Source organism: Lissotriton helveticus, chromosome 11, assembly GCF_964261635.1.
Source record: "Lissotriton helveticus chromosome 11, aLisHel1.1, whole genome shotgun sequence".
Taxonomy (NCBI): Eukaryota; Metazoa; Chordata; class Amphibia; order Caudata; family Salamandridae; genus Lissotriton; species Lissotriton helveticus.
The window spans coordinates 329,676,793-329,701,607 of record NC_136072.1 but is presented as its reverse complement, the minus strand read 5'-3'; the positions used below and the strand labels follow the sequence as shown (position 1 = coordinate 329,701,607).

Genomic DNA, 24,815 nt, shown 5'->3' with positions numbered 1-24,815 from the left:
ACTCTGCTGGATCAGGGAGGATTTAGCTTGTTGGAAACACCATCGCCTCTCATGACTTGGAAGAGTAGCTGCCCTTGCAATGACTGCCTTACCCAGAGTCCTGTTTCTCTTTCAGACGGTGACATCTCCAAAAGGGATGATCGCCTTTTCGAAAAGAAAATCAATTTGTCTGGATGAGCTACAAACCCCGAATGTGAAGGAACTTGAGCTATCAAACCCAGACGCGGAAGGCCTGGGTGTATCCAATCTCCGGCACTACTTTTAAGCAGCGCATTTGCGCTATCTGTTAAGAGTGAAATAGGACCAATCAGAAAAACACTGGCTGTTCCAAGACAGGGCGATAGCAGGGCTACCCCTATGGAAAGTCCCCTTCCTAAAGAAAGCACATAGACCAAAGAGTCTGCAGGTGTCCCCTGTTACTAGAACGGTTATGGAGGACAGGGAACAGGTGGGGACCAGCCTGGTCCTCACTTCATTGAACTCCCTTCTGACAGCCCTGTTTGATAACACAGACTTCTTTCCGGGCGCACAATGACGAGTGTTTGGTATATGGCGTCAGACGCAATGCCGCTCAGTGTGTCATCTAATAGATGAGGATGGGATAATCCCATTCACTCAACTACGCCAGCATTATAATCTACCAGAGAAAAAGAGAATGCATTATTTGCAACACTACCTTCTGCATCCTTCTAACCTCCCTGCAGTACAAAGATAACTTACGCCCTTCGAAAAGTGTCTGGTGACTAAAATGTCCGATATAAGGCTCATTACTGAACTATATATCTTTTTATGCCAGCCTGCGTGTCCGAACTAAGATGAGGTGGGAGTTGGAATTGGGGAGGCCTTATCCTCAAAGGAATGGGGAGAGATCTACTACAGAGCTAGGAAAACAGACCGCAATACTACTATTATTGAAAATGCCACCAAGATAGGCACCAACTGGTATCTCACCGGTACGACTACACAAAGGCAACCTGGAGTGAAGCCCAGATTGCTGGAGAGGTTGTGGCTCTCGGGCACCTTGTTAAATTTGTTGTGGGACTGTCCCAGACTAACAGAGTACTGGACCAAACTCCTAGACAATATAGACGTATATCCAGACACACAACTACCAAGGTTCCCTGCATACCTGATTCTGGGTTTGCCCAATCCCCTGATGTTCCCACTCAAGCCCCGTAGGGGGAGGCAAATAGGATTAGCATTAGGGGTAACACTCCAGAATATAATTTCCCACTGGGGCTCTGGACGCATGCCCATGTACCAGGGGTGGCTCCATAGATTATGGCATATCCTAGGGATGAAGAGGATTGATTCATCCCTTTCCACCTCTGGGGCCTCATTCAGGGAGATCTGGCGACCATTTCTCACTCTCTTGTCAACAGAACTTGGGGCGCTCACCAGCACCAAATACTTACGCATACTCGTACCAACTGACATCCCCCCCACCCTGGCGATGAGCATTAATTAGATATTTAATGCCAAATTCCCTGTGCCGTTACCAGTTTTTTTCCTTATGGAGTACTGTGGGAAGTGGGAGAGGGTGGTAGGTGTGTTTTGCTGAATGTTTATTGTTAACAACTGCGGAAGACAATGCATGATTCATACGCGGAGTGCTGTGCCACTCTTTCGTTTAAATTCCGGATATGAACACGTGAATAAAAAAAGATTTGAACCATAAAAAGTAGGCTGCAATCTCAAAAACCCACGAGAGCCTATCTGGTGCCATAAGAAGTCAAAATCATGACTGAATAGGTTCTAAATTGCAACTGGTATCCAGAATAATCAATAGTTGCAATACCACCACTAATATGTTTTTGGTTTAGGATATTAGCTAGCGTCACCTGGGTTGCAACAGGTCAACAATTATCTAGGTATAGGGAGACATAATATTTTTTGATAACAGGAGTCATAACAGAAATCACCATACCTACCTTCAGCAAGCTGGGGACAGACAAATCCCTAGGTGAGACACTTGACATTTATATCACACTGTGTGCATTACCAATGAAACAGTAAAAACAAATAACCAGTGTTTATTTGGGATTCTGTAGGGAAGCTGCGGGAAATCATTATGGCTGATAATACTGGGGGGATTGTATAACATCTTTGCCACACACACTAATCTTCTTGCAGATATGCATTTGCAGCCTCTGTCTGAGTTTCTGGAGATGCAGGTCACTGATTAGTTAGCCTTTTTGGTAGAAATATTACAAACAACAATCCAGAATCTCGGTGATGGTGAGAATTGAGATGAGAATAAAAACAAAACAATCTAAGGTTTCACAGATTTACTGTGAACCAGGCAAACAAGCAAATGGTCGCTATCTTTTTCCGATCGGGGTGTTTCTATGTTAGGGATAAAGCAGAAAGATACCACACAAAAAAGACAAAGAAAACCGCTCATCTCTTTTGGACTTCAAGCGCTCCTCAAGAAAAAAACATTTATTTACGCTTTGATTAGTTTCATTATTTTGCACCATCCATTTAAAATCTGAGAATGAAAATGTATTGGCAGGAATAATATCTATACATAAGTAATTTGGTAGTGATAAAAACTGGCTGCTTTGTAGGACTGATCTTGTTCCAGGGCAAGCAGCACATTCTTCTGAGCAATTTCTTGGCCCCTAATAGAAATGGTTTGGCAGGTGAAATTGGATACAGTATGGTCAATACCAGATGACCTTTAGAGATGGCAGGACAAAATGGCTGCATGCCAACTGTGTGTCTTTCCAAGTTATGACAGTAGCAACAGTGTAATGTGGCTATGAGAGAAATGTAGGCACAAATTCCTCCTCACTGATTTGCTTCCAGGGAAATACACTCACACCATACTTTTGGGGGAAAAGAATGAAGACCTTTTGTTCAGTCTATATTAATACACAGAAATGAAGACAAAATAAATCCCACCATATTCAATCAGTGATCTGTACAAAGTCTTCTAGATTTTTGCGCCAAGGTAGGTCAAGTCCAGGTTTCTCTGAATGAGCGAGTTCTAATCCTGCTACAATCACTCCTCCTGGTAATCAATACCAGAAATCATGCGCTCTGCCATTCCCACCCAGAATGGAGCGCAACTTCTTGCAAAGGATGATTTGTCCAGGACATGCTTTGCAATATTCTTCAGTGGGTCACAAGGGGAGCTGTTAACATTGAATGTAATGTCTCTTCCAGCCAATTTTCCTTCACTGCTCCATTTCTCTCCATTATCTTTTAGAACTATTACTAGTAGATGTGGTCTTCAGCGGCCAGAAGTCACTCTGTTCTTGACAGACGAAAACCTGCAGAAGAGAGTGAACAAAGTAAGGTTGGGGATACAGCTACAAATTTTGTCATTAAGCTCAACACTTGCCTCCTACCATCACAACTTACTCAGGTTCCTTTTGTGCACAACAGCAAAAATGAAGGATCCAATTATCTACCTGCCTCAACAAATGATGAAGATTGTCTGTCTTTTGATGTTATAGATAAGACAAAATATTTTGTCAGGAAAAGCAAAAAATGCATCCTCAAGAGGCCACACAATGGCACTACCAAAGAAAGTATCTACCACTTGGTTTACAGCTGTACTCTTCCCTGTTCACTTGCTACACAAAGGATGAACTTTGGAAAATGGGGAGTGACAATGAAACCTAGACACGTTTTGAGACTTTTGCCAAATTATCACAGTCCCTCAGTACACATATTACTGCAATCTGTTCAGACTTGTACTTCAACCTGGTGCAAATTTTCTAGATTACAACCATTTGATGAGATGAAGTCCCAAGTTACATCACGCTGTTCCTGGTAATAAAACCAACAGTCGCACATGCAAGTAGAAAAGATTTCTACAGACATCTTGTAAAGAATTATCATTTGGGTCTTGACAGACTAGTTCTGTTTTCATAACTCATTTCTTGCCTCCCCATCAATTTCCCCAAGGAGGATTCCATACCGCTGTACCCGCTCCAACATGTGTGCAATAAGTTTGTCAGAAATGCCTGGACATGATTCTTCAGACAGAATGAAAGCATTCTCCAGCTCCTCCATTGCACTTTCGTTCCCTCCAGTCTGCTTCCTTTTGTCTTTCAACTGCAAAAGAAGAGAAGCCAGAGGAGATGGTTAACTGTGCAAGAGCTCCAAGATGTACTAAGTTATAGGATAGGGGGACTCTTACAACTAATCAATGATTTGCATCAAGACAGCCTGACTGACAACCTAGCGCTCTCCACTTACTAATTCATTAAAGAGGTTCTAAGCTGGCGATTGTGGTGCTCAATACCCAAAATATGTATGGTTGCATTAGGGTGGCTGTTACATTGAAATAAAAACAAATTAACACTTTCACCTCTTCTATCCCTCCTTTGATTTACCCCAAACCGTATGTTACTACTATTATCTCACTAATAATCTCTTACTAGACTCTTCCCTCCTTTGACTCATCTCAAACCTCATTTTACTATTATCTTCCTAATTACATTTTCTAGACTTTTCCCTCCTATATTCCTCCTTTATCCTATTAAATCCAAATAACAGAATCATATGTCTACCACTCAAATTAATAATTTTAATTTCCCTATCCTAATCCAACACACATCCATTTTGGGTTCTGGAGTAGCATGTTACTCGCCGAAGAATACTTCCAACGCCTCGTCAGGGGGAGTAAGTACTAAATAAATACAATTACAATAACAACTCCTTTCAAAATGACCACGAGGAGACCTTGCATCTAGGAGAGGCTTGCATTACAGATTCTTCTTACATTTCCAAATCACTCTTTATGCTTGTGCAATAATTTTGAGCAAAGTTTATGTAATTCAATATACAAACCAGATAAGGAGTGAGATAATTGGTATTTAAAATAACTGGAAAGAACACATTTAGTTTTTGCTACTTTTAGGACATCCCACATTTTACTTGCCGTCTGTTGTTAAATAACCATCACACCACTTCCAGGACCCAATTAATTAGGTGTTTAGTATAGATGGCACAAAACCAGAATGTGCCCATCTATCCATGTATTATTCAGCACAGCTTTGTCTATTTTATTCCCAGTGAGCTCGACACTCATGGAAGCCCACTGGAGACTCTCTACAGTAATGTACCATTTTTGAGACACCAGAGTGGTACTCCACCATCAAGGGATACCCATAACTTCTCACTCTTGAGTGACAGCAACTGCAGCCTTTTCAATCCAGCTGAAGTAGTGAATCATTGGGGTAAAGAGTCTTTTTTTCTATACCACATTTTTGGGTGATGGACTACAGGCTCTCCCTTGAAAAAGAAGTCCATTCCTCCACAGCCGATATTCTTTTCCTTTATAAGGTCTGGTACATGCATCAAGGATACCCGTTAAGTGTGTGGGTTTATGCTTAAATTGACTTGCGAGTGCTGGGGTTCATTGGACCGCACATGTGTGCTGCAAGAGACAATAGTCTTCCTTGTGCTAGGCTGGTGATGTCCTTCCTACATAAACTGCTGCATCTGGAAAGGGACAACATTTTGTGTGGTGAAGTACACTCATCCTCTATTTCCTGTGTTGTGGCCACTTTCCTTGATGAGGCGCCTCAAGACGGCGTGAATGCAAAATACACCTTAGTCAGTTCAAGCTGGCTTCAATGTAGAAAGCAAAGCAAAATGGGCAAGATTTTTTCCAGCGACAATATGAAAAGGCTCTCTCTGCCCTGATGGAATATTGGGACTGCAGCCCTTTTGATTTCCTCTTTTTCAAATTAGAGGAGAATAAGTACTACTCTCCTCATCCAGTGCTTGGTTTATCTCTGTCGAACAGGCGGCAAAGAGGCTAACAAATCAATAATATAAGGACGACTAGGTTCAGGAATGGAATACCTCAATATTTGCCTATCTTTTTCCAGACTGGGACAAATCAGGAAGCCTACAGAAGCACATTCCTGTTTGACTTGGAATAGTATTGGACCACATGCCAATAAGACAGTACAATACCTGGCTTTTTGAAAGGACAGTCATAAGGACATCTCAATGAACCAAGATTTCTAAAGAGCCATAAAGGTGACCCAACTCACTAGCCCAGGAGAAGCAAGAACTCTAACTGGGTTGAGGAGTTCATCACTTTCAGGTCTCAAGAAGTGTTAGCCTAATTTTTCCCCAACCCTGTAGAGTATGTGTTCATACCTCCATTATAAAACAATTGGTCTTCAACGTGTAGACAAGTCACTTGGTTAGAGGAGGGTAATGGAATTGTTAGAACCACAGTTCTAGCTTTTACAATTGCAAAACATCACTGGCTGAAATTATGATTACCCTATTATTCTTTAACCAGCCCAGTGGCTACTGATGGCACTGTGACTCACTCTGGGTGTCACCAGTACCTGAGGGTACCCTCGGTACCTTGCCACTAGAACATCTCTATCCAGACCAGTAGATCACATAATACAGACCCCTGCAGCTCAAAGGCACTTTTTTTAACCTCTTTTTTTATTGCATTTTTCAAATGTGTCAAAACATAAAACAATGCATGAATAGTCAAGTAACATTGCAGGGCAATCCACAGTGGCCTCGCAGGGTAGGCCACCTCAAAGGTACCTTTGAGACATACAGACCCTGATTAAAAATGATGTTAAAATATGATCCCTGAGCTGACACCTGGTACTTACAAGTGGTGCAATGTTTACTGCACTCAGTAATTATCAAGTGTGTTTACCTTTGCAACCTTCATTAAATATCAGTTGGTCAAGCCTGCTGGAATGTAACAAAGAAACAAGCATTGGAAAAGCCAATAGGTCTTGCCTTTGGGACCTTATGAGTGTTTAGACATGCAACAGTTGATGTTGTTGCACCAAGGATATTGTACTGCATAACTAAATACTTATAAGGTTCCAAAGGCGAGACCTATTGGCTATGCCAATGCTTGTTTAGTTTTTACTGAAGCCCGATCTCAGAACACAGCTCTTTGATAACTCATTGCCTGAGTCTGGGTGCAAATGGTCTGCTATATTCAGGGCCACTGGGATTATTAGATTGTGCGGCCCCAGTGATTTTTGCATAATTGTAGATTTGCCACATATGCCACATAATCCATCATCCTCTCCATAATCTGCTGATTTTAACAAAAAAAATGTTTTAGCTCAAATAGTTCAAAAGTTACTAAAGACGCCATAACATCTGTTGCCTGCAGTGGAAAGCTCTTTGCAAATTTTGACTGGTCACCTTTCTGTCGTTTATCGCTATATTTGAGTGTTAAACTGACTCTAAATAGGTGTGACTAATGTACAGACGTATAAAGTTTAAATTGACAAAATAATGAAGCAATACTATGAAAAATGGGCCACATAATTGCACAATTTACTCAACTTTGCCGCATAATTTGCTCTGCTGCTGCATAATTGCAGGAGCCCCGGACCATAGTCAAGGCCTGGTTTATCTGTTGGGGTAGGGCTCCTACAAACTACCTTATTAAATGATGAAATACATGCAAGACCTTTGGTTGGTAAAATGTGTCAGTGAGAATCATGCATCCTAAGCACATATGCCATTGTTGCCTCCCTTTGCACAATACTTTATAGTCGACCAGTTTAGAAGAACTTTTCATGTTTATTGTATTTTGGTTCGCTAAACAGTTTTTAAAAGTGCAAACATTACCTTAGACATTGAACAGCTACAAATAAAATATATGAAAACAATTCATGTAGAACACATGGGGTTTAATATCTATACGAAAGGAATCAGTAATGTTAAAGTTGTGTAAATGTGTGTAGTTAATCCGTTGATTAGTGGACTTATTAGCATGAACTGTTCCAAAAAAGTTTATAAAAAAACAATTGATTCCATGATTATTTCTGGGACTGAGCTCATCTCCTCTCGAGCGGGAGAAGGGAATTGGAAATAACCCACTGTAGAACATAATACAACATAGGATGCATGTCAGTGCAATGCAGTACATTAGCATGTAAAATACATACTATGATAAAACATAACCTTCTGTAATACACATAACTACCAAAACATACTATGACTTAACATACTATACCATGTTATCAACAGGCCATAACATAGCATACTCTTGAATAACTTAAGATAACAATCATAGCATATGTAACATTAATAATTGAAATAAATACCACAAGATATGTTACTCGGCATGCCATACCATGGCAAACAAAACATAACATAAAATAGCATTCTATTGCATACATTAACATAGCAAATATTATGTGTAACATAAGTAATGAAACAAAATTAAATTCATACTATAAAATACCTTACCATAGCAACAAAAACATTTTGTAATATATCATGGCATACATGCCATAAAACAACACTTACGATTTATCATATAAGCCCTTAATGTACGAGTTACTTACCTTCGGTAACGTTATATGTGGTAGAGAAGACTCTAGCCACAGATTCCTTAACGTAGAATTATCCCCAGGCATGAGACTGGATCAGGAAATGTTTTGCCCAGCATCGCTGCGCGCCGGGGTGACGGCGCCACGCGACTCCGCCCAGGCGTCGTCCGCGTACGTGACGTCAGCGAGATCACGTAAGTCCCACTTCGGCGCGCCTATGTCAGTTTTCTTCGGATAACTTATCCGCACCACAACGCAGAGCCATTAGACAAACTGTGGGAGTATGGGAACAGTGTGCGAAAGAGCAGAAAAGTGGAAAAAGGAATGGTGACGAATAACACCATAAGGAGCAGTGCCAGACACGACAGCACCAAATGCCAGGGAAATGAATAAAGAACAGAGCACAGCCCTGAGGAGCCACCGTGGCAGCATGTAGACAGTTTCCTCCTTGAACAAAGGAACATATGCAAAATGTCATGACAACATGTAGCAGGGCTACAACCCCAACCAAGAACAACGAAGGGGAATCAGTTCCAAGATAAACAGGGAACGACAAACCTCCAAGGCAGCCCCAGCACAGAGTGCGACAACCCCCGAGGGAACAAAGGGCAAAGGCACGGCCAGATGACCCCAACCCAGAGGTTAGCAGAGGGGCCACGACCCTCAGTAACAAAGAGGGAGAGAAGGGAGGGACAAGAGTAAAGGCAAGCCTCAACCCTGGAGCAACCAGAGCAGAAGGGCACAGGATTACCTATAGACTCATCCTCCAAAGTGCCAGAGAGGAGAAAGGGAACAAGAAACAAGAAAAATCAACCTGTCAAGGAACGAAAGAATGCACTCATAGAAGACATAGCCACCCACCGGGAGGCGAGTGCAGAAGACCAAGCCAAAGGGCCGTGAAGGAATCTGTGGTTAGAATTGTCTCTACCAGATACAATGTTACCAAAGGTAAGTAACTCGTATATCTGATAGGGACTACTAGCCGCAGATTCCTTAACGTAGAATAGATACCCTAGCCATACCCACGGGGAAATAGGGTCGGCGAAAGGGCCCCACCGGCCTGGACATAACAGAGGGCCCCACAGGGAACCAGTCCAACGGCAAGGCGAGGAGTCGCGTCCCCGCAGACAAGGGGATCTCCCATGGCAGAAGGGAACCGATCCCACGGGGGCGGGGGAAGGAGAATAGGAGAAAGAGGAAGCCCATTCACACTCAACAGAGGAAACCAGGCAAGGCAAGGGGAGGCCGAAGCACCCCACGCCCTTACAGGGCTACCAAACCATCATCCAAGGCCAAGGAAGAGGAAGAAGAGCAACCCAGAGGCTCTAAGGAGACAGGGAGAAGGAAGGAAGAGCAGCCCGGGGCGCCCAGGAAGACCAGCAGGCTGTGTCCCAAAAGAAAGAGGAACACAAGAACCCTCCCCACCCCAGGACAGCGAACATGAGGGCGAGAAGGCCCTGACACACCATAGGGAGGGGTACGCACACATGACCCAAAAGGAGCAGAACCAGAGTCACGACTCCAGGCAGCAGGTCAGACCTGACGATCCGCTAGGCAACCCCGGAGAAAGACACCTCGGGATGCCACCCAGGCATTCACATTCAACACAAGGAAATTGCACCTGCATTTACATAAGCGCCACGAAGGGCAGAGACCCGAAGGCGACCACACTCCCCAGCACATAACGAGCTATATAACAGCTACCAGTACCCCACATAGGGTATGTTAGTCCAAAACATGGGAACCCTCTTAGCAAGAAACTTCCGCAGCAGAAGCCAACAGAAAGAGCTACGGGGAATCCCCCCCCGCCATCTCCCCATCCCCCGCCCCGCCCTCCATCCATCCCCCCCACCCTCCCCCCCAACCACCCTCACTCCCCCCGCAGAAGGCTTGTCAAGCAGCCAAGAGAAGAACAGGAGGCCTAGTCTCAGGGCCAACCTGGTGTGAACAACCTTCAACAAAATACACACACAAGAAGGGCCGGCCAGCAGCCAACAGAGCCACAGTCCCAACAAGAGGACTCTCAGGCACATGAAGCACACAATCACACAACGGGGGCGATTCGCCCCAACGAAAGATCAGCTCACAAAATCCAGACCAACCCACAGGTCACTGAGGAGGAGAAGAAGGAGGAGGAGGCCGAAGCCCCGCCAAGAACCTCCGGATGGCCGAGTCTGCCGGGGCCTGCAACAAAAGGGTGCCATCAAAGGGAAGATCCACCAGCCGTTCCCGCACATTCTCCGGGAACACACTGTCCTGAAGCCAAGCATGGTGGCGAAGGGCAACCGAAGAAACCATGGCACGACCAAGCACCTCCGAGATGTCCAGAGCGGAGCGAAGAATATACGCCGCCAGCTCTCGGCCATCTAATGCATGGTGCCGCAAATCAACACCAGCACTCTCCTGAGAAGCTGCAGAACCAATGGACTCCGCCGAATCCCACAAGCAAGATGTGGCCCTAGCCAACACACAAAGTGCTATGGGCCCGCACAGACGCACTGGTCGAAGCAAACATATTGCGGCCCCATGAGTCCAGCCAGCGGGCCTCCCGGGAAGGTGGATCCAACAGTGACGGCAGGGAAGGTAAGGCAGTCCGCAAAAGGGGGCCACTGGCAGAGGGGTGGAGGGAAAGACACGCCGTGTCCCACGGCGCTGGAAGGTGCCGGTGCAGAAGGTGTTGGGGCACCAGATCCCCCGTGGCGGGGCACCCCCAAGTCCCATCAGAGAAGAATGGAGCGAACCTTTAAAGGGGAGCAGCAGCTCCCTCCCACCAGAGCCCTGGTGAAGAACCTCCAAAAGATGATCTGCGGGGAAAAGGGCAGCCTGATCTCCCATGCGCAAAATTCCCACTGCCGTGGGAACAGCGCGAGCGAATGCCGCACCCGCCTCCATAGGGCCCCGCGGAGGAAAAAGCAGCTCCTCTGTGGGCGACGGCTGCAAACTAAGACGGCCATCCCCTAAACCAAGCGGAGAGAGAAAGGGCCAGGCTCGGAAAGGAGAAAGAGGTGCCGAAGAGTGGGGGACCTGTGGTTCCTCCGGCGAAAACCGCGGCGACGGCAAGGAGCCGTCTTTCGATGACATCGGGGAGTAAGCCACGACACGGTGGCCCGTCTCCGGCGAGGACGACACCAGCAGGCGCCCAACCTCTGGGGAAGAGGGGCCATCCGAGGACCCTCCAAAAGACTGTGCGCCCAGAGCGCTGCGTTATCTAAGCTCTGTACCGGGGAAGCGCTGCCCGACTCACCGCCGCAGCCCGGGGCTGGTCTGTAGGCCCTTTGACGAGCCACCCGTTCCGTTGCTGCCGTGGCCCACACTGCCGGTTGTGGTGCGGGCGCTGCCGAAGAGTGTGCCTGGGGCCGAACATCACAGCAGCGGCCCAGGCACCTGTGTTGCTGCTCCCTGCCGCGGCCCCGAAGTCAGGGAGGGCCGCCGCGGGATTCCAGAAGGCCGCGCTAGGCCTCAGAGGCCAAGAACACCCCCATCACGTGACGGGGACGCCCAGCCACGTCACCGGCCGCGCCCCCGTCTTTGCTGCCGGCTATTGGGAGTGAGGCTGACACGCCACCGCAGGCCGCGCTGCCGTTGGTGGCCGTGCCTCACCTTTAGCTGCTTTGATTGGTCCTGGGCCCGGGAAGAGCCGGGAGGCCCGGGACCAGGAGAGGAACCCACACGGGGGCTCAGGAGGAGCACGAGAGCCCCCACCAGCCATCACAAGCCCCCGGAGGGGCGCCACCCCCCCCCCCATCAGCCCCCAAGCACTGGCCTGCTGACACCGCCGCAAGGGCTCCCCGAGGAGCCGAAGAAACCAAGGTAAACCCCTGGGGAGGAGGGCGAAAGGCGCGGAGGAAGAGAGGGCCCCTAGGAGTGGTAAGGGAGCCCCGTGGCCGCCCCTCCCACGGGGAATGTGGGAGTTGGGCCCTGTTGGCCCTGTTTGACTCTGAGAAGGCCCCCCTCGTGCTAAAGAGAGGGGGAGAAGTGACTGCAGGCCTGCTAGGCCCTGAACGGGGCCAGTACTGTTACAGGAGTCTGCGTTCTACAGGAAAGGGTTTGCAGATGATTATAATGAAATGTTGACTACTCCCTACAAAGTAATATTGCAGAGGTTTATAATGAAATGTTGACTACTCCCTACAAAGTATTATTGCAGAGGTTTATAATGAAATGTTGACTACTCCCTACAAGGTAAAATTGCAGATGTTTATAATGAAATGTTGCCGGCTCCTCCTGCACCAGTGTTTTATACTTCTGCCTACTGACATGTTGAAGGAATGCCTACAGTTATTCCCTGAATTGCTCCATTTGCTCCTTTAATGAAATGCTTAATGAGTTAATGCTGAAGCTACTCCTGGATTACCCTGAATGATTTGCCCGGCGTGATTTGGTTTTAGATAAAAGAGTATTGTTTTTAACAAATCAGCTGGTGTGGTGTCAGTTATTGAGTGTGTTTCTTGTCTCAGTGGGTGTGTGTGCTGTATGGTCACTTTACACCTAAGCTTTCGGGTGCCTGTCTGCTCGCGCCAAGCTACCCCCTGTGGAATTGGTGACCCCAGTTCTCACAGGGGTGGTCATGGTGGTGGACGAGTTGGTGGACATGGTGGTGGTGGTGGACATGATGGTGGATATGGAGGATGTGGTAGTGGTGGTGGATGTGGGGGGTTGTATGTGGTGGCGGACGTGGTGGTGGACATGGTGAACGTGGTGAAGGACAGGATGGTGGTGGATGTGGTGGTGGTGGATGTGGTGGTGGAAGTGGTGGTGGAGGACTTTGTGGCGGTGGATGTGGTGGAGGAGGACGTGGTGGTGGGGGACATGGTGGTGGTGGATGTGGACGAGGTGGTGGACATGGTGGTGGACGAGGCAGTGGACGTGGCGGTGGACATGGTAGTGGTTATGGTGGTGGATGTCGTGGTGGACATGGTGGTGGACGTGATGGTGGATGTGGTGGTGGAGGATGTGGTAGTGGTGGTGGATGTGGGGGTGTATGTGGTGGTGGACATGGTGAATGTGGTGGAGGACATGGTGGTGGTGGACGTGGTGGTGGACGTGGTGGTGGCAGACATGGTGGTGGTGGATGTGATGGTGGACATGGTGGTGGGGGATATGGTGGTTGTGTACGTGGTAGTGGAGGACGTGGTGGAGGAAGTGGTGGACATGGTGAACGTGGTGGTGGTGGATGTGGTGGTGGTGGCTGACATGATGGTGGACGTGGTGGTGGTGGTTGACATGATGGTGGACGTGGTGGTGGTAGACGTGGTGGATATGGTGGTGGGCATGGTGGTGGGCATGGTGGATGTAGTGGTGGTGGACATGGTGGTGGTGGACATGGTGGTAGTGGACATGGTGGTGGATGTGCTGGGGGACATGGTGGTGGTGGACGTGGTGGTTTTGGATATGGTGCTGGTGGACTTGGTGGTGGACGGGTTGGTGATGGATGGGGTGGACGTGGTGGTGGATGTGGTGGTGGTGGACGTGATAGACGTGGTGATGGTGGACGTGGTGGGGGTGGTGGATGTGGGCGTGGCCGTGGTGGTGGATGACGTGGTGGTGGTGGACCTGGTGGTGGGGTGGTGGACGAGGTGGTGGATGTGGTGGTGCACTTGGTGGTGGACGTGTTGGTGGACGACTATTGGGTAGGAGGGTGCTGGCAAAATGCGGAAGGAGAGGAGGATCTCAAAGGGGGCACATGGGAGAGCTGAAAGAGGCTGAATATTAGAAAGAAACAAGCGCTGAAGAAAAGAAAAGCGCTAGGCCGCCATTATTCACTATTCGGCTAAGCAAGTGCAGCTGTTGCGCTGGTTTAATATACCTTAAAAAGCAGCGACGGAAGACAGGCAGTGACGGGTGGAAATACTTCAGGACATGAACAAGCGGTCTTCACTGTCTTCACTTTTCAAGCACTTGCACTCGTGCTTGTGGCGGCATCCGCCTTGCGGAAGCGAGCGGCGGCCATATGTTTGTAATTAACGTGGCCTCGCGGCTGCTCGCTCCCGCAAGGTGGATGCCGCCAAAAGCACGCGTGCGAGTGCTTGAAAAGTGAAGACGGATGGCTGAAAGGCCTCCTAGAGCTGCGCTGCCTAGGCGAGGGCCAAGCTCGATAAAGAGCACAAGGCAAATAATAAAATGGAGCTGCTTTAAAGTCTATTATTTGGCCGACGGCAGTGCCAGCTGAGCATGCAGAGCATCCACAAGACAGATGGTCCCGAAGGCAAGTATTCTTCAGATCGCCACAAACTCCTATCTTTGACCGACGCCTCCACCGATACCCTTTTCCTCCTGAAATGGGTCTGATGATAGACATCATTTATAAAAGAAATTCTTGAAAAACTGATTAGGTAAAATGAGAATCACTCCTATAGAGCAGAAAACTAGAGCATTGTTCAGGGAATTGTATGTACGGGCAGCCAAGCCACCATGCAACCCTTGTCAGCTAAAGGAACTCCTCAACACAATGCTGGCAAATTTGCTTCAGCCCTTGTCAAGATCTTGGATGTCCTCACAATAAAAACTGATTCAGAGAGTAATCCAGTGAAAAGTGGTACATTTGTTAATTTCACATTGTTCTTACCCACACAAAGTACAAACTTTTGGTCATCAACGCAAACATTTTTAGTCCTATTAACGTAGACACTGAGGGCCCACCTAGGATCCAACCCAACGCAACCTCTCCTCATGCTAATCTAGCCTCTCCTCTTCCTTGGACCAAGCCTGACTGCAGGATTCTGGATCTTGGATGGCTATGGTGGGCCAAGAAGATACATAAGGGAAGCAAGCAAAATTCAACAGCGATGTTTTGGACATCTGCTGTTTAGACTGACAACATCTGTCCAATCGGGACATGTCTAAGAAGTGAAAGAAACCTATCCTTAAAAATGTTGGCTCAAACGGTTATAACCTTTCACTATGCCTAGCATCTTTATTTCTGGCTTTGACTTTAAACAACCTTCTGATGGAAGTGTGTATTCTTTGTCTTTCGTTATATGAGAATGCCGTTGCACACTGTGCTGTTCCTTTGTAGATGGGAGATTATATTTTCACACCAGATTTTCTCCTTGGTGACCTTACATCTGCTGTGATCCTTGCAGCTGTTGGCAGGACATTAAATGGGGCGAGACATCTGTAAACTCAGCATTTTCTTAGTTTTTGGGGTTGTCAATATTTTCAGCAGTGAATGCCCTTTCACACCTTTTCACATAAATTAAATGATAATTACAGTTGCCACCTAGGTGACTATCGCTCTATACACTCTGCAGAGAGACCACCAATTGAATAGTGTTGAGACAGGAATATCCACTGCATGGTAAACTGGCCTGTATCCCTACCCTGAGTGCCTGACTGAATGTGTAACCAATATCTTGATTTTTTGTTTGGCTCTAGCACGACATTCATCCAGCATGTGGTCAGAGACTTAGGCCTGTCCCGTGTAATGTGAGGTCCAGAATCTGTTCAGTGACTTGGAGCGCTCACAAAGCATACCACAGTAGGCCTAACACTCTTGCCCATTCCCAGGGTGGGTCACAAAGCAATGATGATAGTGTACCAAGTATGTATGAATCAATAGTGTGATGAGAACTGTTTCTCTGCTTCCTGGAGAATGTGGCTTACTGATCCACCTCATGTAATGTTCCACAATCCTTGAATTGTAGTTCTACATGTGTGTGTCGCATATGTATGGCAGTTGCCACTCTGTGATGAAAGGCTGAGCACGAAGACCCATCTTGGATGACCGCTGGTCTAACATGGGACAAGATGGAGGATGGAAACCTCTTACCCAGACAGTACTGCCTACATTACTCTGGCGGGGAGGTGAGGGGGCACTAACATTAAAGTGAAGGAAGCTTGGGACATTGATACCTTTCAAATTTCAATGAGGGCCTTTTTAGCAAAGGCTTACTGATTCGTTCTTCTAGCAGGTAGTGTTGAAGTTAGCAGCCAACACGTCTTCCAGGGGTGACCCTGCTTTTCCAGGGATGTCAGTCAAACGAAAAGCTCCCCAGTTACTTATTGTCTAAGGGCACGTGACAACACTGGTCTTCCTCTTCGTCAGACAGTGACCCATTAAAAACGATCTTCTGTGAAGTGTACCGTTCATCGAGATGTAACAACACCCTGTCCTGACATCCTGACGAATGGCACACTTCACATAAGAAAAATGAAACTTAGTCTGAGCACTGCTGAAAATTTGGAAGCGTTTTAGATGTGTTTTACTGTGCTCCACGGTTTTCTCCCCACTCAGGAGAAACGAGTAACAAATAGATCGGGCAAGTCTTTATTCGGCTTGATTTTGCGTGTAGAACCAGACTTTAAAGGAGCATTCGCTGAGGAACCGTTGTTTGCTCATACTCGGTCCAGAAATATAGGACAATTATTGAAACCTAGCAGTAAGATGACAAGCATTATGAAATTCAGGGGCACCCAACCGTGCATGAACTGTCACAATTGTCCCAACATTATGAAAGGTAACCAGTTACTATCCCCCAATCTCAAAGAAAAGGTCCATTTGAAAGTCAATGGAACGTGTGACACCACAAACGTTATCTATTTATTAAGCTGCCCTTGCAACTTATATTACGTAGGCCACACGGAACGCAAATTAAAAGTAAGGCTCAACGAGCATAAAAGTAACATCAGAACGAAAATGCTAAAGTCTACGGTAGCTACACACTTTATGGAAGCAAACCACAACATAACTCAATTGAAAGCATGCATTCTTGAAACTGTAGAGAAACATGATGGTATTAACAACGAGTCACAACTACTGAAAAGAGAGAACCACTGGATTTACCATCTGAGAACTCTGAAACCGGGGGGGCTAAATGAAAGAGTGGAATTCTTGTGTTATCTGTGATTAGATGGATGTGAACTTTATGAATTTCTTGTTATGGCACTTTGTATTAATCGTTTTATGTCACCTATGTACCCAAATATTTTTAAATCCCTAGAAGAATGCAACTAGAGGCATTAGCATATTAAATTCCTGGCCCTTTAAACACATGGTGAATTACATATCTTAGTGACTCTAGCGTATTGGAACACGGGCTCTTTAAACATTTTGAGTAACACATCTCCGAGCAACCTTAGCGCATTAGTATACTGGCTCTTTAAATTTACGGAGAAATCCACCTCCCGGCATCCCTAGCATGTAGGCGTAGGCGGAAGCCCACCGCAAGCACCCTTTGAATATTTTCCCGCCCGCGACTCTGCATCTAATGGTCGGAGTTCAGCGGAGCAGTTACTGAACCATGACACGGAGCTTTTGAATTACGGTAAGCGGCACATTGAAAGTCCACGTACAGATAACGACCATAACATTTAATGGAGTGGCAGCGGTCTTGATATTTGTATATTTTATATCTCACGACTACATTTAGGATTCACGTTATCGTTTGTTATTCCACTTGAGGGCTAAGTAATGTTACATTGAAATGCGCATTGTTTTGATGTTTAGAAGGTAACGAGAGTCACAGGGGGCGCATAATTTGAGAACAGCTATGTGGTTTAAACAGAAATTACAATGTATAATGTTTTGCACAATGGGTGAACTTTCATGTTAAAACGAGTGATTATGTTAGAAGCTATTAATTAGCACTATGTTGTGGGCGATAGTACAGTGGTACTAATGAACCTCATTTTTTGATTTACAGACCCCTTGACAAAGGCGCAATTGCGCCGAAATGCATTGGGAGGCCAGTCTAACGTAAAAATAAAAAATGCATAGAAGGATGAAGTAATCATAATCATGACAACACGAGTGATATAAACTCATGTGAAAGATTGTTATATAAAATAAGGATTACAAGAAATAAATAAAACTTTTTTTGAAACGAAGAAATTGAATTGAAGAGATTTAATTGCTGGGGACCCAGCCTAAACTTGTGCCCAAGGAGTCAAGCCGAATAAAGACTTGCCCGATCTATTTGTTACACTTCACATAAGGTCAGTTTGCGGTATATGGATCGGATGCAGATTATTGAACGTATCCGTCATATTATAAAGATTGTTTTACTTGGTTTGGACAGCATCTAAGGTAACTGCTTGCCCTCCATCCCTCTGTTCGTAATGGTGCTACACGTGATCGGGAGCCGCATGAAGAGCCATAACTGTTATCCAAATTGCCTATGAGTATGGACTAAATGGGACACTTTGATAAAGAGGAAGACCAGTTGTTGTCACATGCCTTTAAAGAATTAATGACGGAAGAACTTTTTGTTTGACTGTCAACCTTGAAGAAGTGGGATCACCACAAAACATGTGTTGGTTGCTATCTTCGACATTCGCTGCTAGTATTGAAACTGGCTATTGATATCAGAATTGAGGTGGAGAACTACTGTTGAATAAAGAGCAAACATTTTTCATATATCTAGAAATCAAGAACAGTTTTTCCAGTCATTGAAAACTTAACTCAAATTGAATGCATCATCCTTGTAATTTAGATTGTGGTTCTTGATGGACAGAATTCAGAAAGCGTTATTCCAGGAGTAAGAGGGAATTTGGGAGTAAGTCATGATTAAGCAAGTATTAAGTTCGGCCTACTCACAAAAAATCTTTGTGAATCGTGTTGTGTATATGCCAGACCCATCCTCTTCCCAATTTGGTATATTCCGTTAGAGTTTATCCCATACAGGGTGAAAGAGCAACCAATACCAACCTCTTTGAAAACAGGAATGACAAGTGTGGAGAGGCACTGAGATCTTGGTAGACGTTCTACTACCTGGGAATTGAAAACAGAAAGGATAAACAAATTAACCAAAACAGTAATTGATGCAAGGTTAAAATGTTACAGCAAGTCAGAGTTACAGTGACCAAGTGAGAACATTTTGTAAGTTATCAAAAATGTAGCTAATCAAATAGAGTATGTTGTGGAGATGAGAAGGTTACAGTAGTTTTCTAGAACTTAGAATCAGCCTCCTACTGAGGCTTTCTATATTTCCTATTTTCCACATTTTAAAATTCTTTAATTCCTAGGATTAACAAACCACATGTCACAGTATTGTGATTTCACTTAACACGCTAATTGTTAGGAAATAAGGAGGGTTATTTTTGTTTCCTACCTTTTTCTTTCTTTGCGTGCATGATCTGGCATACTGGTGTGCTCAGTTTTGGCGCCTCAGCCGATGCATATGAGGCGGCCACCTGTGGGGACTCATCACTTGTTCCTGTTCAGTGAAGTTGTATGGATGTTAGCTCCTCTACGTGAGATTTTCGCCCCTGGATTATGAGTGGTGTTGTCTTGGGATTTTGTTGTAGTACATACTTCCTCCTTTTCTGTTTCATGCCCACTTTTCGGCACTCCAGCTTTTCAGAAGTTTGCATGTCTACTGGTATTTGGAATTAGGGGAGCAGGTAAGCGGCTGCGCACCCGTACTTTCCATTTACATTTCCTTGACCTTTTGCGACCTATTGAGGTCGTTATTGAACTCATTTGGGGTGTTTTCTATGGCGAGTTCTGTTATACGGACACAAACCTTTTGCTTTCATTGATATCCTTTATTTTTGTTGAGTGTTTTTTTTTTAATGTCTGTGCCAGACTTTTTTTCCCCTTTGGATATTAAACCTTTTTGCTTCATTAAGGTGTGGCTCATTGAGGATAAGGACAAATACGCTGGAGTTAGGAATTCAGGAGCTTGTTAAAAAAACTTCAGTGATATAGAAGCTCTGAGAACCGTAAAGTCTATTAAAAAACTACGACATTCCTTGCTTCCAAAATGGGTAAGAGCCAGTTCATGCCAGCGCTAAGTAGTGCCTGATCATGTATGTGAATGAGTAATTGGCGTTTGAGGCTAATCCATCTTTCTGCCTTTTGTTTCTCTCAGGGTAGATGGGCCTTTTCCCCGCCAGTCTCAGCCAGAGGGAAGTGTTGTGCTCGAGTGACGTCCCCTTGTGTTTTCTTTGTTTAACCACACCTTCTCCCAGTGTCTGTGGCAGCCTTCTCTTTGTATCTAAATAGGCGTTGGCTGCCAGGGCAGGGGTAGTGGATTTGGAACATCTTCGCTCCTGCAGTGTTGGGCTGTATCAGTCAGGTAATCAGGACAGAAAACCAAGCTCACAAATGAATACGCTGCCCAAGCGAAGATGGATCTTGAGGGTGTGAATAGGACGGAGGAGGATGAGGTTCCTATTATGCAGGACTTAATTACCGCCTTTACATCCCTTCAGACGGAGGTAGAAGATTTAGGGAAGGAAAATCATGGGTTACGTCAGGAATTGAACACATTCAGGGCTCTGGATCAGTCATGGGGTTCCGGTAGGGGTCCTTTACTAAAGGGACAGGAACCCATAGTACAACCCGCCACTTTTCAGTTTGATAGAACATCTAGTCAAGGGGCTAGTGGTAGTACACCAATAGCAGTTACAGTTACCATGCCTACTCTAGTCCCTTTGTCTGTACCAGAAAAGTTTACAGGCGATTGTAATAAATTCAGTGTATTTATGAATCAGTGCCATTTGCACTGTATGTGTCGTCCCACAGCGTTTCCGGATGATTCCGCTATAGTGGCTTTTGGTATATCTTACTTAGCGGGCACGGCAGCTACGTGGGCTGTTCTTTTGGTGGATAGTGTTGATCCTATGTTGTATAATTATCCGGCTTTTAAGGAGCAGATGCATTGTTTGTTTGCAAACCATGCTTTCATGCAAGCTAGCGATGCTGAATTATTGAAACTAAGTTTAAGTTTATTTTCTTCTTTGCATATTTATTTAAAACCATTGCAACATTTGCGCTTAAAAAGAGAACAACAAATATGGTAAAATTGTTATTGTGCAGTAGTAAAAACCATAAAACAGGGACCACAATTACTATACAGAGAAATTTAGCTATACAGGCCATGCCAAGGTTCATTTGTTCGCGAGATAAAGTGCAGTGCATTTGCTGTTCCTAGTTGGTACTGGACGTGGGCGTGTTGATCGAGTTCTTTAGTCTATATTGTTCTTGTTGTTTGTTCTTGCTCAGTAATTTTTGTGTTCAAGAAAAGGGCTAATGCTCTGTCTTTTAAAGGGGACCAGTTCCGGATTATAAATTGGTTAGTTGCATCGCTAGGGCTTCTTCCTTGTGTGGCTTACTTATATGGCTAATCCAATATTAATTATTGAAATTAAGGCAGGGGAAACAGAACTTGTTATCTTATGTTTCCACTTTTAATCGTCTTTTTTCAAAGACGCATTGGCCCATGGCAAAAAGAACTTCTTTGTTCTATCAGGGACTGAGTGAGGAGTTAAAAGACATTGTATCCCAGGTGGTGGATCCTCCGGAGGATTGTGTGGTCTTCATCAATTTAGTGGTCAAGTTGAATCACCGGTTGTCAGAGACGTGGAGAGACAAATCGGTTTCAGGCATCTTGTGGTGTGGGAGTGAGAAGTGAGTTTAAAGGGCCTGTGGAGTCGAAGCAGGGGCCTGAACCTATGGAAATAGGTGGAGTAAGGGGTCCTTTATCAAGTAAGGAAAAAGGAAGATGGCAGGCTCAGAACCTATGTTTGTATTGCGGGAAGGGGGGACATTTTGCCCGTGAATGTCCTGTGAAACCTTCTAGTCTGCCCACAAGAATGGCAGTGGAATTTGTAGGTAGGAAAGCAGAAGCAAGCTCTCAGGGAAAAGTCGCGTTTAGCAATTCTTCTATGGTATCTGGGGCGGTTCAGAGGGTTCCACGACAATTTTACCATTACTGTCAGTTTGGTGTTGTCTAACAGCAGTAGATCTGCCATGTCTGTACTGCTTGATTCCAGAGCCATGGGGAATTTTATGGTTATCCAACTTGCTGAACGGCTAAAGGTACAGTGTGTGTATAAAGAACAACTGGAGAGCAATTGAAGGGACCGAACTGTCTTCAAGGTCCATAACCTGTTAAATGGAACCCTTGTTACTATGAGACAATGGGCATTCAGAGACTATAAGTTTTGACCTTATAGATGCTCACTCTTTTGGTGTTATACTTGGTGTGCCGTGGTTGCAGATGCACAACCCTATGATTGACTGGGTAAGGTGAACGGTGACATTGGATTCTGTACATTGTTTACGAAGTTATCAAGTTGCCACGAGCTGAGTTATGCCATTGACTTGTACAGGTGGCGATTGTGGAGAGTCCAGTGGTATTCCAGTTCCCTATGCAGATTTTCGTGAGGTTTTTGATAAAGTACAAGCCAATGTTTTACCACCTCATAGTTCTTTCGACTGCCGCATAGATCTGTTGCCTGGTGCTACATTGCCCTGTCGCATATATGCCTTGTCTGAGCCTGAGGAACAACATCAGGAACAACTTCTACGAGAGAATGTGGATGAGATGTTGGCGTCTGTTTTTTTACGTCCCTCTTCCTCGCCAGTGTCGTCGGCAATTTTTTCATCCCCAAGAAGGAGGGTAGTCTTCGAGCTAGTGTGGACTACAGAGCACTTAATAAAGTGATGGTCAAGAACAAGTACCCTCTTCTTTTAATCCCAGTTTTGTTAGATCAACTGAAACACGCTACTGTTTTTACGAAACTCGGTTTGAGGGGCGCATACCATCTCATTCATGTCCATGAAGGAGACAAATGGAATACCGCGTTCCGTACCAAGTTTGGTTTGTTTGAGTATTGCGTTATGTCTTTTTGTTTGTATAATGCTCCAGCGGCTTTTCAGTTTATCATCAATGAGGTTTTATTTGGATGTGAGTGTGATAGTGTACATTGATGACATTTTGATTTTCTCCAAGAACACTGTAGAACATGAGCCTCGTATCTCAAGTGTTACAGAAGTTACGAGACCATCATTTGTTTGTGAAGTTGGAGAAATGCAAGTTCCATTCCTCTTGTTTGGAGTTCTTGGGGTTTCTTGTTTCTGCTGGCGGCATTAAGATGGACCCTCATAAGTTTGAGGCTATTCTCACCTGGCCTTCTCCTACCTGTGTGAAGGACATACATGTCCTTCTAGGTTTCGCCAATTTTTATAGGTGGTTTATTTCCCATTTCTCTGATATTGTAGCACCTATGACTGCCTTGTTGAGAAAGGGTGTGCCGTTCATCTGGTCCCCAACCGCCTAGGCAGCATTAGAGCTGTTGGTTGATAAACTCACTTCTGCCCCCGTCCTTGTGCATCCAGATCCTACGTTGCCCTTCTTTGAGGAGGCTGATGCTTCCCTATGTGCAGTGGGTGGTGTTCTCTCACAGAGGGACGTTGAAACAGGTCTTATGCAACTCATTGCATTCTTTTCCAAAACATTGTTGCCTGCAGAGCAGAAAGGGAGTTGCTTGCTATCAAGCTGTCCTTTAAGGTGTGGAGGCATCATTTATGGGGCGCCCGACACCCCATTACAATATATACTGACCATATGAACCCAGAGTTTTTTCGCTCAGCAAGGGCATGGACCCCGAGACAGATGCGGTGGGTGTTATTCTTTAATGAATATGATTTCATCATTACATATAGGCCTGCTGCACAGCAGTTGAAGTCAGGTGTAGTGTCTCGGATACATGCGAGTCAGATGGGGAACTTGAAGGGCACTGATTTTAGTACTGTGATTCCTGGGGAGAGAATTGTGGGTTATGTTTCAGCAGAGGAGTTTTTATTGTCCGTGAAGGGGAAAGTGAAGGATTTGGATCTGACCCCATGGTTGACAAACCCATCATTTTCTGTTCAGTATGGTCTGTTGTATCATGATGGAAGATTATTTGTACCACCTGAATTGAGGAACCAGGTTCTTGCATGGTGCCTCTCCTCATCCTTAGTGGGTCACCTTGGAATGAATAAGACCAGGGAGTTCTGTTTATGATGGTTTTGGTGGGAGACGGTAGGGCCTGATGTCCAGTTGTTTGTGGCGTCTTGTCCTGTTTGTGCCATTAGCAAACCTACTCACCCAAGTCCTTCTGGGTTGTTGCTTCCGTTATCTGTGCCTCCTGCTCCCTGGAATACTATCAGTATGGATTTTGTTACAGATCTACCCTGTGAAGTCGGTTTTACAGCCATACTGGTGGTAGTGGACTTTTTTTTTTTTTTTACAAAGGTGGCACATTTGTTCCGTTACCAAAGGTGCCTACCGCTAGCGAATTGGCTGTTGTGTTTGTGAATCATGTAGTGCGGTTACATGGGTTGCCTTCTGCCATTGTGTCCGATAGAGGTACACAGTTTGTGTCCCACTTTTGGACAGAGTTGTGCTCCTCCTTGAAGATGGAGTTGAGTTTGTCCTCTTCTTACCATCCTCAGACGGATGGTCAAACGGAATGAACCAGTCAAACCAAGGAGCAGTGTCTCCTATGTTTAGTGACATCTTTATCGTGGGATTGGGTTATGATGCTCCCTTTGGCTGATCTGTCTCGGTTACCTGACTGATACAGCCCAACACTGCAGGAGCAAAGATATTCCCAATCCACTACCCCTGCCCTGGCAGCCGCCACCTATTTAGGTACAAAGAAACGGCTGCCACAGACACCGGGAGAAGGTGGGGTCAAACAAAGAAAACACAAGGGGACGTCACTCGAGCAAGACACTTCCCTACGGCTGAGACTGGCTGGAAAAAGGCCCATCTACCCTGAGAGAAACAGAAGGCAGAA

General features: G+C 45.6%; 1 protein-coding gene across 2 annotated transcripts in view; it reads right to left on the bottom strand.

Moving 5' to 3' along the window:
- Positions 1–2,407: 2,407 nt before the first annotated feature.
- Positions 2,408–24,815, bottom strand: part of STK25 (serine/threonine kinase 25) — a 322,140-nt gene continuing 299,732 nt past the window's right edge. For both annotated transcript variants that reach the window (XM_078665687.1, XM_078665686.1), the window contains exons 9-11: positions 18,949–19,011; positions 3,932–4,068; positions 2,408–3,278 (exon numbers count right to left, since the gene is read on the bottom strand). In XM_078665687.1, the coding sequence (XP_078521813.1) occupies positions 3,239–3,278; positions 3,932–4,068; positions 18,949–19,011 (240 nt within the window). In that variant the 3' untranslated portion in view covers positions 2,408–3,238. The remainder of the gene's footprint in view (positions 3,279–3,931; positions 4,069–18,948; positions 19,012–24,815) is intronic.